Genomic DNA, 13,535 nt, shown 5'->3' on the forward strand with positions numbered 1-13,535 from the left:
TTACATATTAACCTCAAAAAAACATAAAAGTTTAGTGATCTTTGTGACGTTCCAGCTTCATGATCACGAAATTGAGGATTACAATTGAAACCGGCAAAAATTCGTTGAAATCTGATCGATACACTGACGGCGGGACAAACCACTCCCCCAGATAAGATTTTTAGAAGTCTAAACAGTGTTTGACAAGATTTCTTACGAGGAGGGAATCAAGCAGGCAAGCGAGCAAGATACCGCGGAGGTGAACATGAACGTTCACTTCGACACGAGTCAAATACAAGCCGGTAAATTCCGCACATCACACGTGCCATGCAACCATGTCATGAAGCTTTGTAGAAAAAATACAATTAAAATGAATCCTTACGAAGACTATAAGGAGAAAATTAACCTGGCTAACCAATTTATACTTACCTTTGATAAACCACTGCGTTTTAAAAAAAGTTGTAATCGACAATCAGTATTGCCTCACACTTCCTCCGAGCGACAAATTTGAAAGAACAAGGTTCGGTTGCGTCACAGCTTATGTAATATGCGTAATGCGCATGCTCCTTATTCATGATTAGTAACAGCTCGCGGGCTCATTATTGCATACATAGCATTCTGGGATACAGCAAGCTACGCCTGGAAGTTTTCTGTTCTTCAGAGAGTTTAAAAATATGTCTGGAAATTTGGAGCTTGTGCAAACGCTAAAAGGTATTGTTGTTTTATGTTTAGAGTTAACAGCTATTAAGTGACAGCTGCTGAGTTTTTCGCTGTCTTTCCAAGATATAAGTCTCATTTCCAGCTCGTTGCATACATGCTTGTTGTACACCGTTCTACAAAAAAAAAAACCCTCTAGCACCCAGGATATTCTACAGCGAGCTCACTGTCTCATTTCGTCTGTGATGTGTTTGTTACAGGTCATGAAGATAGGATCTGGTCAGTGTGCTGGAACCCTTCTGGGACAGTCCTAGCAAGCTGCGGAGGAGATAAAACTATACCATTCATCTTTCTGATTTCTCTACCGAGCTTAAAATTTACTTTTTTTTATCGGTCACAAGCAGTGCTAGCAGGCAAGACCTGTCTCCATCCGATCAGGGACTCGAGATTTTCTCTTTGTCCCATGTTCGTGACAGGATACACTTTTTTATTACTCGTTACCATATCTTTATTTGCATTGTTCTAATCCTCCGATCTAATCCTTTTCTGCTCTAATCCTGTTCTAAATTAATATTTATTCCTCAGATCACAAAACTTGCCTTGAGAGATAAAAACTGGATTTGGAGAATTTGTGCAACAAAATTGATATTTAGTATCTAATAGTTTGTATTATTTGCAAAATGTAAGAAAACATGTTCTAAGGAAGTTGGTGTACTGTTTTACTGAGGTAGATTTATCAGTAGATAGTCAGACATTTGATGCCTGATTTAAATGACTTGCCATTGTTCAACTTCCATGTGTTTTGATCTTTCTTTGGTTGTGTTGAACACATTCGTCTTTGGGGTAAAGAAGGAGACCAGTGGGTATGCAAAACAATTCTTGAAGATGGACATCAGAGGACAATCAGATCAGGTCAGGATGATTTTATAATTTACTATGATCACATTGAATGACTTTATCATTCCACCAATAAGTCTTGCTCGTGGAATCCTGTAGAAAAACTTTGTCATAGACTGATGTCTATAGGGTCAGATAGGTAATGAGCTGAGCTGAGTAACAATTCACAATATGGCGTCAGGAACTGTAAAAAGGGCTATTCAGACTGTTCACCATGAAATCTTCATGACTTCAAACAAAATTGAAGTTAGTAAAGGTGGTTTAATAACATACTTGTTGACTGACTGAGGTCATCATCATAATCATCGTTATTGCTGTCAGAGTCATTGTCATCGTCATCTTCGGCATCATTAACATCATCATCATCATGGTCACCATTGTTCATTTGCCACAGAAAGAACTTGTCTAATACACTGTCATGCACATTGATAAGGTTGGGCAAGACAAGAAAATTAATAGTTGGCTCCCAGGCTCAATCCGTGGATCTCAAGCTAAATATTTTCTCATCTGGTGCTACATGTGTACCACTTTGTAAATACACTCCTAGTATTGCACTGCATTGCCAATCTCATTTCCAGAGTCTTTCCTGTCCACAACTTGGAGTGAAAATAGTAGAGAACGTAGGAATGAGATTACTGTATAATTTATGAGCACTTACACTAATAATTTTCCTTTTATACAATTATCAGTATTCATGGAAATTGTACATGCGTATATGTAAAGGAGCTTTAAATAACACAAAGTTGATAGTCATTGTACAAATTTCAATTTGTCTATGATTTTTATTTCATTCTAAAAATCTATCCAAAACGGATTGCACATAGTGATTTTTTTTTTATGACTTCAGTTGATTGGTCTCCAAGTGGTATGTACCTTGCTTCTGCCAGCTTTGATGCAACTGTCTGCATTTGGGACAAAAACAGTGGAGGTAGGTGTACCAAGATATGCCATTCAAGGAACTTCATTCAGTAAGTCTATTATTCAGTAACATTACTGATGGATTAAATTTTGCTTACCATTAATTTATGAATTTTTAGAGTTTGAATGTAATGCTACTCTTGAAGGACATGAGAATGAGGTAAAGTCAGTTGTGTGGAGTTCTTCAGGATCATTAATTGCGACTTGTGGAAGAGATAAGAGTGTTTGGATATGGGAAGGTATGTGCCATTAAAAACCATACCAATTGGAGCTTGTCTTAATAATTTTAATTAAGTCACTTTCAGTTTGCAAAGTGGTATTTTCTTCAGACAAGTGGAGTATTCTTTTTCTTGAATAGAATTTATTTCAGTGGATCTAATGTATTTAGCTTTACAGAATAAAACAAACTTACTGTATGGCCAATTCCCTCTATAAGGTGTGCCTGCAGGAAATCATGGTACAGTCCAATCCCTCTATTCAATGGCTGCCCTCCGGGAAATGAATAGTCAGGCCACTTAAAAGGGGCTGGCCACTTCACATAGGTAAACACAATAAAAAAGCTCTCATTAGGACTTTGATTACAGGCTGCCTAATAGGGCTGGCTGTTTAATAGGGGTTTGACTGTAGTTGTATTCATCGTCTTGGAAAGGATATAAATTTATATTCATGAAAATTTATACATCCATCATGATTCCCTGCAGGTACATCTCATAGAGGGAATTGGCCATTGGGGACACTATTCTAGGCTAAGAAAGTAAGAAAAAAGAAATCATGATACCAAATAATGGATAAATAAATAAAAAAAACTTGTAAATTTTGTCACGAGCAAATTCTCAAAGCAGCAAAGGTGTTAGAGGAAAGTAAAGAATGCCATGTCAAAAGTACAAGAAGGTGAAAGGAGTGGGAAAAATTTAATGTAGACAAGGCTAGTGGGGATGAATTTTGAGCATCTGATGCACATGATAAGGCCTATTAGTGGAAAATTACTCATTGTTTTGCTTACAGGGGAATTTCCCAAGATAAGAGAACACTTGTTTCCACCCTGTGGCCCTAAAAAGTAGAATGGAACTTATTTACAGAAAAAAAAAATATAGACTAGACTGTGTACATACATGTATTTGTATTCTGATATTGATGTTTACAGTGTACTGTTTCAGGTACATGTAGGAAAGCTTAATGACAATTTTTTGTTAAAACAAACAAATAGTGGAACAAAAAATAAGCTGACAAATATTAATGTTAAAGCCGACGTTTTGGCGTCATCGTGACACCATTTTCAACTTGAAGGCAAAGTGAATAAATAATGTGAAGATTTGATTTATATACAGTCTCTACGAATTAGCATAATAACAAAGGATCACAAGTTCTTCAAGTGAATACCTTGGCCCAAATCGAGTCCGTTTGCATGTTTAGGGATGGTTTCAGTTTTCTTCTAAAAAGCATCTCCTTAATTAGGCAATCAAATTTGTTAGAACATTTAGTAAGCACATGAAATTGTTGATTTGCGCAAAGGTATTCACTTGAAGAACTTGTGATCCTTTGTTATTATGCTAGTTTGTAGAGACTGTATATAAATCAAATCTTCACATTTTTTATTCACTTTGACTTGAGAATCGTGTTGCGATGACGCTGAAACATCGGCTTTTAATGTTAATATTTGCCTGCTTATGTTTTAAGAAATCGTTGTTGATCAAAAATTAAGCTAGTCATAAAATAATGTTTTTTAGTTCAAGAGGATGATGAATATGAATGTGCCAGTGTTCTTCACAGTCATTCACAGGATGTCAAAAGAGTTACATGGCATCCACACAAGGAGGTCAGTGCAGATCAAAACTACTGCTTTAGGCATTTCACTATTTTCTGCACATTCTCCATGGACTAATAATTTTGACTGATGTTTTTGTCAGATATTAGCATCCTGTAGCTATGATGATACAATTAAACTGTACAAAGAAGATGATGATGATTGGTAAGTTGCCGCAAACTACACTCTGTGTACTGTCATAGCTGTTGTTACAGTTGAGTCTGCAGTCAAAATATTAATATTCGTCTATGTAAAAAGGCACACAAATGAGGTGAAAGGGTCAATACAATTAACAAATTGACCCTTTTGCCTTGTTTGTACGTCAGAGCACTGATAACTGTAATAACAGCTATTGAGCTCAAAAGAGGCTTTTAGACAGAGAAAGGATGAATTATTGTAAACAACCTGGTAAGCAAAATAGAAAGCCATATATTTTAGTAATTATTTTGATAAATATTTTGATTTGGTGCTACATTCATGTATAGTCTCTGTACTAAACTACTGTACTTTATGAATTTTATTATCTGTCAATAGGAGTCTTGACTCTGCTCCCGGGGTACCTGTATCAGTACATGTATTGAACTATACATGTACTTATAATCTCAATTTTAGTATTGATTAAAAATAATTATTTATTATCAATAAATATTTTCCAATGTGATGCATGCTAAGAATTTTTCATATTTTCTTTTCAGGTCTTGTTTTGATACTTTAGAAGGTCATGAGGCCACAGTTTGGGCACTTAGTTTTGATAAAACTGGAGACAGGCTGAGTTAGTAACTTGTACAGCAATGTTCTGTAATTTGTTTAATAGTAAACTATTAATATTGTTTTAAACACAGTCTAAATCAACTAAATTGTTTTGATTAATGTATTTTTTTAGTCTCATGTAGCAACGATAAAACATTAAGAATATGGCAGTGTTATGAACCTGGCAACCAAGAAGGTATGCTGTGAATTGTTTATCATCAATCTGTTGCTACTCTAATTGCTACTCCAGGATAATCTCATACCCAGATCTCACTCTGTTTGAGCTTGGCCATGGGAGATCTGGGTTGAAGAGTAACTCCAGGAAGCTAACATTGAGGACTTCTTGCAAGCACACATGAACACTCTTCTTGTGATCTGACCCATAACCTTATGGTGTTGATCTGTTTTGTGCCAAATCTGATGTAGTATATCAGATTTCTGTTCTTCTATTGCAGATTCCAATTTTGATGTTATGTCCTTATTTTGATCTCTTTTTTCACTGATCTTACATGTATATCTTTTTTGCAACCCAGTTTAGCGTTGCCTAGATATCTGTTAATACAAGATGTTAAATTGTTGGTGGATGGGTTTTCAAGTGGGAATGACAACAAAAAGTGAATGGAAATGTTGCCAGTGCTATTACTGTGTTTAGATTAAGAAATTTTCTCAAAAGCAACACAATGCAATGGAGTAACTTTTATTGCTTAGTCAAATGGTGTTTCTTGGGAGTTCTTTCTCCTGCCCTGTTTTTAGTAGTCCTGTGACCAAAAAGCCTTTGTTTTTTTTCAATAATTTAGAAAACTATGCTATAACATTTTGTCATGTGCTGTAGGTGTGACCACCAATGGAAGTGACCCAAAGTGGAAGACTGTTTGTGTGTTGTCAGGTTATCACAACCGAACCATTTACGATGTTCACTGGTAAGTAACTCACACATTGAGACTTAAGGAATTGTTCACATGCCGTACAGCACTGAATCATTAGAAACTGATCAGTTTTGCAATCTACATTTATAAGTTTTTTTTCTTTGATCAGGTCACCTGTCACTGATGCCATAGCAACAGCTGCTGGAGATGACTGCATACGAATATTTGAACAGGTAATCAACTGTGTGTGTAATATAAATTATTACTGATTACCAGATGGTCTTACATATTTCCCTGGTCATGTAATAATTAGCCAAAAGGGCAAACAGGAAAAAAAAAATTGATGCATTGTTCAATGCAGTCTTTCACCAATAACTTAACTGATATACAATTTTTCTTTTCCAGGATGTCTCTGTCAGTGACAAAAATCAACCAACATTCCACCAAGTGGCCATTCAAACAAAGGTTTGTATTATACAGCTGTTTGGAGAGAGGTTGTCCTGCAAAAGTGAAATGATTATGCATACAGTACTGAAAGGTGTTTACGACTTTTCACGATTTTTCAGAGCAAAGGAAGGAGACATTTCAAAATGCACATATTCATGACCTTTCGTTCTATCCTTACGATACACCATAAACTTTGATCAAACAGACGTAAAACCACCACCATACAGTAGTACCTTACGGCATTGCCACATACACTTTGTAGGACCTTTCCCAAAACAGCTCTCCTTTTTATGTTATTTCTGATTTTGGTCATATTGATCAGAAATTCTTGCATCTGTAATATATATTGTATTGTGCATACAATCTGAAAAATAAGAGTCAAAGCAATGAATCCAGGCTCATAGTTACATATTTCCAGTATTGTATGGTGCATACAGTCTGTATTTCCAGTTCTCTTGCAGTCCTTAGTGAGGTTACTCAGGGAACAATCTAGCATGTTCAAGTGCATGTGCATCTTCTCTGTTTGTGAAAGCTGGGCTTAACTATGATCCACTCAATCAAATGAATGTGGAGCAAACTTGAAATCTCAAATAATTGTAAACTCAAATCCTGTACACCAGACACTACTGATTACAAGTTTGCTGTGGGTCATTTGGACCTCCGCTTTTGTCTGTAAGTACATCTACCCCAACAAGACATGGGCTTACTGTTTATTGTTTTGACAGGCACATGGCCAAGATGTCAACGGTGTTAAATGGCACCCTAAGGAACCGGGCCTCCTAGCTTCATGCTCTGATGATGGCACGATTAAAATTTGGAAATTCACACAACACTAACAAAACCCACTCTAGCTCCCTATTCTCATTGTTTACTATACTGTACACGTGTGCAAGGTTGGTGCTGCATCGAGAAAAAAAAATCCAGCGACTCTTTTCTAAGACAGCTTACATTACTGGAGTTGGTGATGTAGTGAAAAGCATTCTCCCAGAGTGAAGTTCTTTGTAAGGAAAAGAGACATCAATCAGTAACATTTTGGATCAAGTTTGAATGTGAGACTGCTCTTTTGATGGATTTTAGGATAACAGGCAAAATGAAATTGACGTGAATTGTAGCAGAATTGTAATTTAAACAAACACCTCATAAAGTTGTCAAAATACAACTGTGCTAAAAACAGTTTCAGTTTTAATGGAATAAAGGTAATTCTTAACTTTCAAAATACCAGTAGTGGAAAATGGTTGTCTATTCCTCTGTGGTAAAATTCTTGCATTATTTACCAATACCAAGGTGAATTTTTGGCTCACCAATTTAACCCTCCAGGCTCAAACAGGGAAAATAAAATAATGTGAGGAACATCAATGTCTGTTCTCCTCTATTATGCAACAGGAAACCCCGGGTAGGGGGAAGGGGGGAAGTCCCTTATGGAAAGGTCCTGGATGCTCGTTGGAAGATTTGAATTAACATCCCTGACCTTTTCATATGGGAAGTACCCCCTATGGCTCACTTCGGGAAAGTGCTACATACAAAATCTGAGATTAATTTAGACAATAAGTTAATGGATTGCATAGCCTGTAGACAGATGTCTCTCTGTTCCCTGACTTAAGAAAGAGAAAATAGGAATGTCTGTCTGTGTGCAGGCTCTACTATTGTTTCGGTACATAATTTACACAAGAAATTTTCCCTCCATCCTAAAGTAGTGTCCTTTGATAGTAAGTAAGTAACAGTAGAATCTTGTGTAATGCCTGAGGACAGACAGGTCTGAGCTTGGCAAAACTTAATAAGAAAAAGTTCTTTCACAATAGTCTTGACTCTTCATTTCATACTATGCTGAATGAGCCACTAATAAACACAAGACATGTATCATTCAGAAACAAATTTTATTGAGTAGTTTTGTCATGTTGATAATTTAACGGTTGGATTTGGCAACACGCTCCAACTCATCTTTCTTCTTGATAGCATAGGAGTTTGATGAACCCTGAAATATAAAAACAATAATAAGCAAAAAGAGAAAAAAAATAGGAAGTTTTGAACAACTGCCATTTAAGGGAGTTGTCAGCTTACACTGAGGGGACTTAGTTATTTGAGTTTTGTACTGATAGAGGCTGTCAGTTATCAGCTATGGCATAAACTCCAAAAAATGCAATGATATTCAATAAGACAGACCTTCCAGCTCCCAAATAATTCAACTTAATTTTGCATCAGCACATGTTTACGGAAATGTTTTGCGTTTTTGGCCAACTAGAAGCACAAATTTAATTTGATGCAATACAAACCTTAGCAGCATTGATCAGCTCATCAGCAAGGCACTCAGCAATAGACTTGATGTTTCTGAAGGCTGACTCACGAGCTCCAGTACACAACAGCCACATGGCCTGATTGACGCGTCTCAGAGGTGACACATCCACAGCTTGACGTCTCACAGTGCCTGCACGCCCAATACGAGTAGAGTCCTCACGTGGGCCACTATTGATGATAGCATTTACTAGCACCTGAAGAGGATTCTGGAAAAAAGGACACCAATTTAAGCTTCATAAGGGTACGTTATACTTGGGGAAACTAGTTTAGTGTAACCATGTTCCTGGCAGCACTGAGCTAAGATGTTCATCTTATGGAAGAGCAGCCTGTCAAACCTGTGGTTTTTATTCTTTCTAATGAAGAGACAAACAACTTTTGTAAGCAATTTGAGTGCAAGTAACAATGACATACAGCTGGTCCAGCAGCAGCTGTATGTTCCATTCCAGTTATTTGTTTCAGTTATTTGCTTGGCCCCACTAGCCTTTGTGCCATGAACACTGCCGAGGGTAAATAACAGTATATCGTATATATTTTCTATGTCCATTTAATTCACTGCCCCAACACATGCAAAATAAACTAGATACAGGTTTCCTTACTTCTCCTGTCAGCAGATGAATGATCTCAAATGCATGTTTGACGATTCTGACAGTCATCAGTTTCTTGCCATTGTTACGGCCGTGCATCATCATGGAGTTTGCCAGTCGCTCCACAATGGGACACTAAAAAGAGTAACATGTCTGGTTAGAAGATCACGGTTTATTGGACAAAACAAAGTGCGGTGAGTCAAATCTTCAATGGCAGCCTCTTAAAGTGGTCATTAAAGTGCCCACCTATCCACAATGGCCATGGTCAAGTGCGCAACAATCCATACACTTTACTTCCATTGAAGGCTCCTTAAAATGTCCACTTCTCTACAACAACCACTGATAATTATTCTGATCCACATTAGTCATTGTAGAGAGTTTCAACTTTAATATTCAACATAGAGTCTAATCAGCTGGCAAGGAAAATGACCAGTTGGTTTGACATTATTTTTTAAAATTTACTGGAATCTAATTTTTTTTTTTTTTTTTTTTTGTAGATGATACAGAATAAGAGAATAACAACAACACCAATAATAATAACAATAACAATAAATATATCTTATTAGATGTTTTGGTGGTAGTATCACTGTATATTCTTACGAGTTGTGCCATATTTATACAAACAACAAGTAAAAATATACAGCGATACTACACACCAAAACATCTAATAAGAGATTTATTATCCAACAGCTGTAGTCAATAAATTTATCAATGAAAGAGGGAGAGTGTGACAGTTTTGCGTGCGCGTGCTGACCTGTACGGCAAACAGGTTTTCTACTGTACAATATCGCTGTATATTTGTACTGTTATTTGGACAGTATTCGCTACAGTTGGATAATGATTATGATTATGATAATGATAATGATAATGAAAATAATAATGATAATAATAATAATAATAATAATAATAATAATAATCAAATCAAGCAGTTTGAAATTTTAAATATAAAACATTTACAACAAAAATAGCCAGTCCCAAGCAGTAACTAACCAGAAACTCCATATTTCAGTGGATTTGCACCGAACTTGATGGTATGTTATATCCAATGATTTGCTGCCCTTACCTGTGCTTTCCTAAACCTTTTGGAGGCATAACGTCCAGCAGTGTGGGGAAGATAAGTGGCATACTTCTCTTTGACTGCAATGTAGTCCTGTAAAACAGATACGATAAAAAAACAAACAAAAACAAATTCAAGTCATCTGGAATGACACATGGGTGAAAATAGCATTGTGTTAACTTGAGGATGAAGTTCTAAATGTAATAATTACTCAGGCTTCCGTAGGAAAGACTGAGTTTAAAAATGCAAGCCGTTCGTTGTTGTGGTTATCATATTTGGTCGCCAATTAGGGGGTCATGGTCCCAGGCATTCCTAGCGTAGTGCAAGGAAACTGGGGATGAGAATGCCACAGCTCTCGCTCTTCGTGAGAATGCTGAGATTTGTGAAGAGTGTTTGGGAAAGACTCGAAGATGTCGATCACTTTCGGAACGGGTTGGCCCATGAATTATATTGCTTGACAGCCTGCTGGATAAGCAAAGTTCATGCTCATTCTCATGAGATAACAAAGGAGCCATTTACGAGTTCAAACTATGAAAACACAGACAAAAACCAAATTATGATGCAGAGACGAACAACTTGGACATTGAAAAATCAAAGAATCGTCATAAGCAGAACTTGGAAGATGAGGCAAACAACATGCAACTGGATAAAGAGGATACTCAACAGAGCAACTTGAACAGTAAACATCTACACGTAACTTCTTTGTGTTAATTAGTATCCTGATTCTTTTATTTGTTTTTACCTGGCAGTCGGGAAGTGTTTTCAAAAAGCTAGAGACCTGGCAGTCCGAAATTATTATAGAATTTCCATGGAATAATTCATTTAATTCTTAGAATACAGTAGAATAGTAGATCTGCCGTGACTCAGTAGGTCAGATTGATGTCACGCAACCTGTAGCGGACTTTTGTCATGTGGTCAATTGCAGTTCGGAAATCCATTGGTATTTCTACGCAGAGATCGAGCATTCTCAGCAGATTCAAATGGACATTTTGGTGGAAAAACGGAAAGACTTTGACTGCCAGGTATATATAGTTTTTTTGAAAAACTGTGCCTGTGAGTCACACAAAGTTCATCGGACAACTTGCAAACTTGAATCATTGAAAAACACGATCGCATGGTGTTTATGACCAAAGATCAAAATACCCAAACACTCTTGGGAGGTTTCAAATAATAACGATAACCTTTGTGGAAATTGATTATCTATGAATTTTTGACAGCCGGGTACATGTAGCTAGTATTTTGAACAACCTTGCCCATGAGTCAAGATATTTGTAGTATGGCTGGGAGAATTCGTCCACTTCAAAACCAAAACATTATTTAGAGTTGCTTGGCATTTCTGAAAAAATATTATTTTCATTGTGGACAAAATGTCGAAAATCGAGATTGTATAGTTCATCCAAGCTCAAAAGTAATACCTGAAATTGCTTGACATTTCTAGACAAAGATCCTCTATTCTAAGTAATGAGTTATTTCGTGGAAATTCTATAATGATTTCAGACTGCCAGGTGTCTAGTTTTCTAAAAACACTTCCCGGCTGCTGGGTATCTAGACACAATGTAAAGTTTTTATTGTGTTTGGTATGCTTACTTGCGGTACGAAGCCTGAGTAAATGCTCTTAGAGCGTCTAGTTAAGAATGTAACACTTACAGTTAAGCTGATGTCACTGACTTGCACATCATCTGTGCTCCATTTTCCAAACAGTTTAATATCTTGAACTTCAGGTGCAACTACTACAGGTGACTCATCAACTCCCCATTCATCAGACATGATGACACTAACAAACATTGTAAAGATAAACAAATAAGGAATATCTCAATTGACCACTCCCCCCAATGGGGCTTTTCAGGGCCAATGGAAACAAATGATGAAACAAATAATACAAATGACATAACATGGTTAAAAATCCCAACTGGCAAGAGGCAGACCGGCTGGCTATATATTTACAAATGGGCCGAGGAGTTGAACTAGGGTCTACCAAGGAACAACTCCAGCATAGTTGTCAGAGCAGGACTTGAACCCATGACCTCTGGATTTCAAGTCCAGTGCCCTAACCTCTCGACCACGCTGCCTTCGTATATCTGTAGATCTTCTTAAGAATGTGTCATAAAGGGAAAAACCATTTTAATTGCAACCATCTATGGATGAAATGGGTGCTAACCATTGTTAGATATCGTCCAAAGTAACATTTCAGCTGAAATATCGCAAGGTGGTACACTAACTTAGAGCAAAGGCCTCACGGCATACAACTGACAGACACATCTCAAACAGACTGACTTTATTTGACTAACAATAAACAAATTAAAATTTACTATAATGGCCGACCAATCACTGTCGGCAAACTTTACAAGAGTCTTATAGCCAATACCATCATGGCTAAACTGACCAATCACGTTCAAAGGACCAGACTTATAACATCATCGACTAACAAACACTATTCACTTGACTCTGAAAATGACTTCTGCCCAGATTGTCGAAACGTCAGTCACCAAAAACAGTCCTCTTCAGAACTACCCTCACCTGGACAAACACACTATACAAACGATAGACCGTTTTCGTATTCTCGGTATTGGACTGGAACTAGCTTGCAGCTGAGGCTAATGTGAGGAGTCCTTTAAAATGTAAATGACATTTTTCTCTTTTTAATGATATTCCCCCGCATGAGCTTCATTACAAGCTAGTCCCAGTCCGATAACGAGAATACGAAAATGTTCTATTTGGTACTATGTAAAGCACCTGTGGCATGTACTGCCTTGGTATAGTGAATAAAACCATGATAGCTTTAAGACACCTGACCAAAATATCCACTAGGCAGAGCCCAAAAATTAATTGCAATCTTATGTTGCATCTCAAGACTTTTAAGTTCTATGTTTTCCACAGTCATTTCTGCACCATGGTCAGGTAGGTGTTTAGTACTCTTAAGGTAGGATTTAAAAATATGACTCTAAAACAGGTTTACTTTAGGACTGAACGATTTTGTGCCAAAATAAGATTTATAACTCACTAACGTTACGTTGTCTAGATCACACAAGGAGAGAATATATTCAATGATCTCTCATTTAAATTACATTCAACATTTTTTCAAGCTATTAAGGATTCCAAAAGAATTGAAAATATACCCTGACACTATATACATCAAACTGTGACGGAAAAGTTCAAACGAATAGCACTATGACATAAAAATGAAATACTGCAAAAAATGGCCGCCATCTTACCTTCGATAAACGAACAGAAAGGAACACTGCAGGGATGGCACGTGTTGTTAAAACGACGGGGTGGACCCGAAG

General features: G+C 36.9%; 3 protein-coding genes across 3 annotated transcripts in view; 1 reads left to right on the plus strand and 2 right to left on the minus strand.

Moving 5' to 3' along the window:
* LOC145485299 (cytochrome c) overlaps positions 1-509 on the minus strand; it is a 4,768-nt gene extending 4,259 nt beyond the window's left edge. The window contains exon 1 of the mRNA XM_081463987.1: positions 409-509. The gene's annotated coding sequence lies outside the window, so the exon portion shown is untranslated. The remainder of the gene's footprint in view (positions 1-408) is intronic.
* Positions 510-574: 65 nt separating this feature from the next.
* Positions 575-7,534, plus strand: LOC145485221 (putative cytosolic iron-sulfur protein assembly protein CIAO1 homolog). Its single transcript, XM_081463926.1, has 13 exons — positions 575-690; positions 897-973; positions 1,467-1,548; positions 2,381-2,461; positions 2,571-2,690; positions 4,179-4,267; positions 4,359-4,420; positions 4,951-5,027; positions 5,139-5,201; positions 5,838-5,925; positions 6,041-6,104; positions 6,277-6,336; positions 7,044-7,534. The coding sequence occupies exons 1-13, from the start codon at positions 654-656 to the stop codon at positions 7,152-7,154; spliced, it is 1,011 nt and encodes a 336-aa protein (XP_081320052.1). The 5' UTR covers positions 575-653; the 3' UTR covers positions 7,155-7,534.
* Positions 7,535-8,173: 639 nt separating this feature from the next.
* LOC145485250 (small ribosomal subunit protein uS7) lies at positions 8,174-12,055 on the minus strand. Its single transcript, XM_081463956.1, has 5 exons — positions 11,899-12,055; positions 10,258-10,344; positions 9,207-9,329; positions 8,589-8,816; positions 8,174-8,290 (listed from the first exon to the last, which is right to left on the minus strand). Exons 1-5 carry the CDS (start codon positions 12,034-12,036, stop codon positions 8,222-8,224), a joined length of 645 nt encoding a protein of 214 aa, XP_081320082.1. The 5' UTR covers positions 12,037-12,055; the 3' UTR covers positions 8,174-8,221.
* Between the last annotated feature and the right edge of the window lie 1,480 nt (positions 12,056-13,535).

The sequence above is a fragment of the Orbicella franksi genome, chromosome 1 (genome assembly GCF_964199315.1).
Source record: "Orbicella franksi chromosome 1, jaOrbFran1.1, whole genome shotgun sequence".
NCBI classification, from domain to species: domain Eukaryota; kingdom Metazoa; phylum Cnidaria; class Anthozoa; order Scleractinia; family Merulinidae; genus Orbicella; species Orbicella franksi.

Bases quoted from the DNA above. Each gene is read 5' to 3' on its own strand.
- LOC145485221 (XM_081463926.1), top strand. From the start codon at position 654: ATGTCTGGAAATTTGGAGCTTGTGCAAACGCTAAAAG. The intron at 691-896 runs GTATTGTTGTTT...TGTTTGTTACAG, and splicing joins GCTTGTGCAAACGCTAAAAG to GTCATGAAGATAGGATCTGG. The intron at 4,421-4,950 runs GTAAGTTGCCGC...TTTTCTTTTCAG, and splicing joins AAAGAAGATGATGATGATTG to GTCTTGTTTTGATACTTTAG.
- LOC145485250 (XM_081463956.1), bottom strand. From the start codon at position 12,036: ATGTTTGTTAGTGTCATCATGTCTGATGAATGGGGAGTTGATGAGTCA. The intron at 10,345-11,898 runs GTAAGTGTTACA...TCTGTTTTACAG, and splicing joins TCAGTGACATCAGCTTAACT to GACTACATTGCAGTCAAAGA. The intron at 8,291-8,588 runs GTTTGTATTGCA...TTTATATTTCAG, and splicing joins AGCTGATCAATGCTGCTAAG to GGTTCATCAAACTCCTATGC.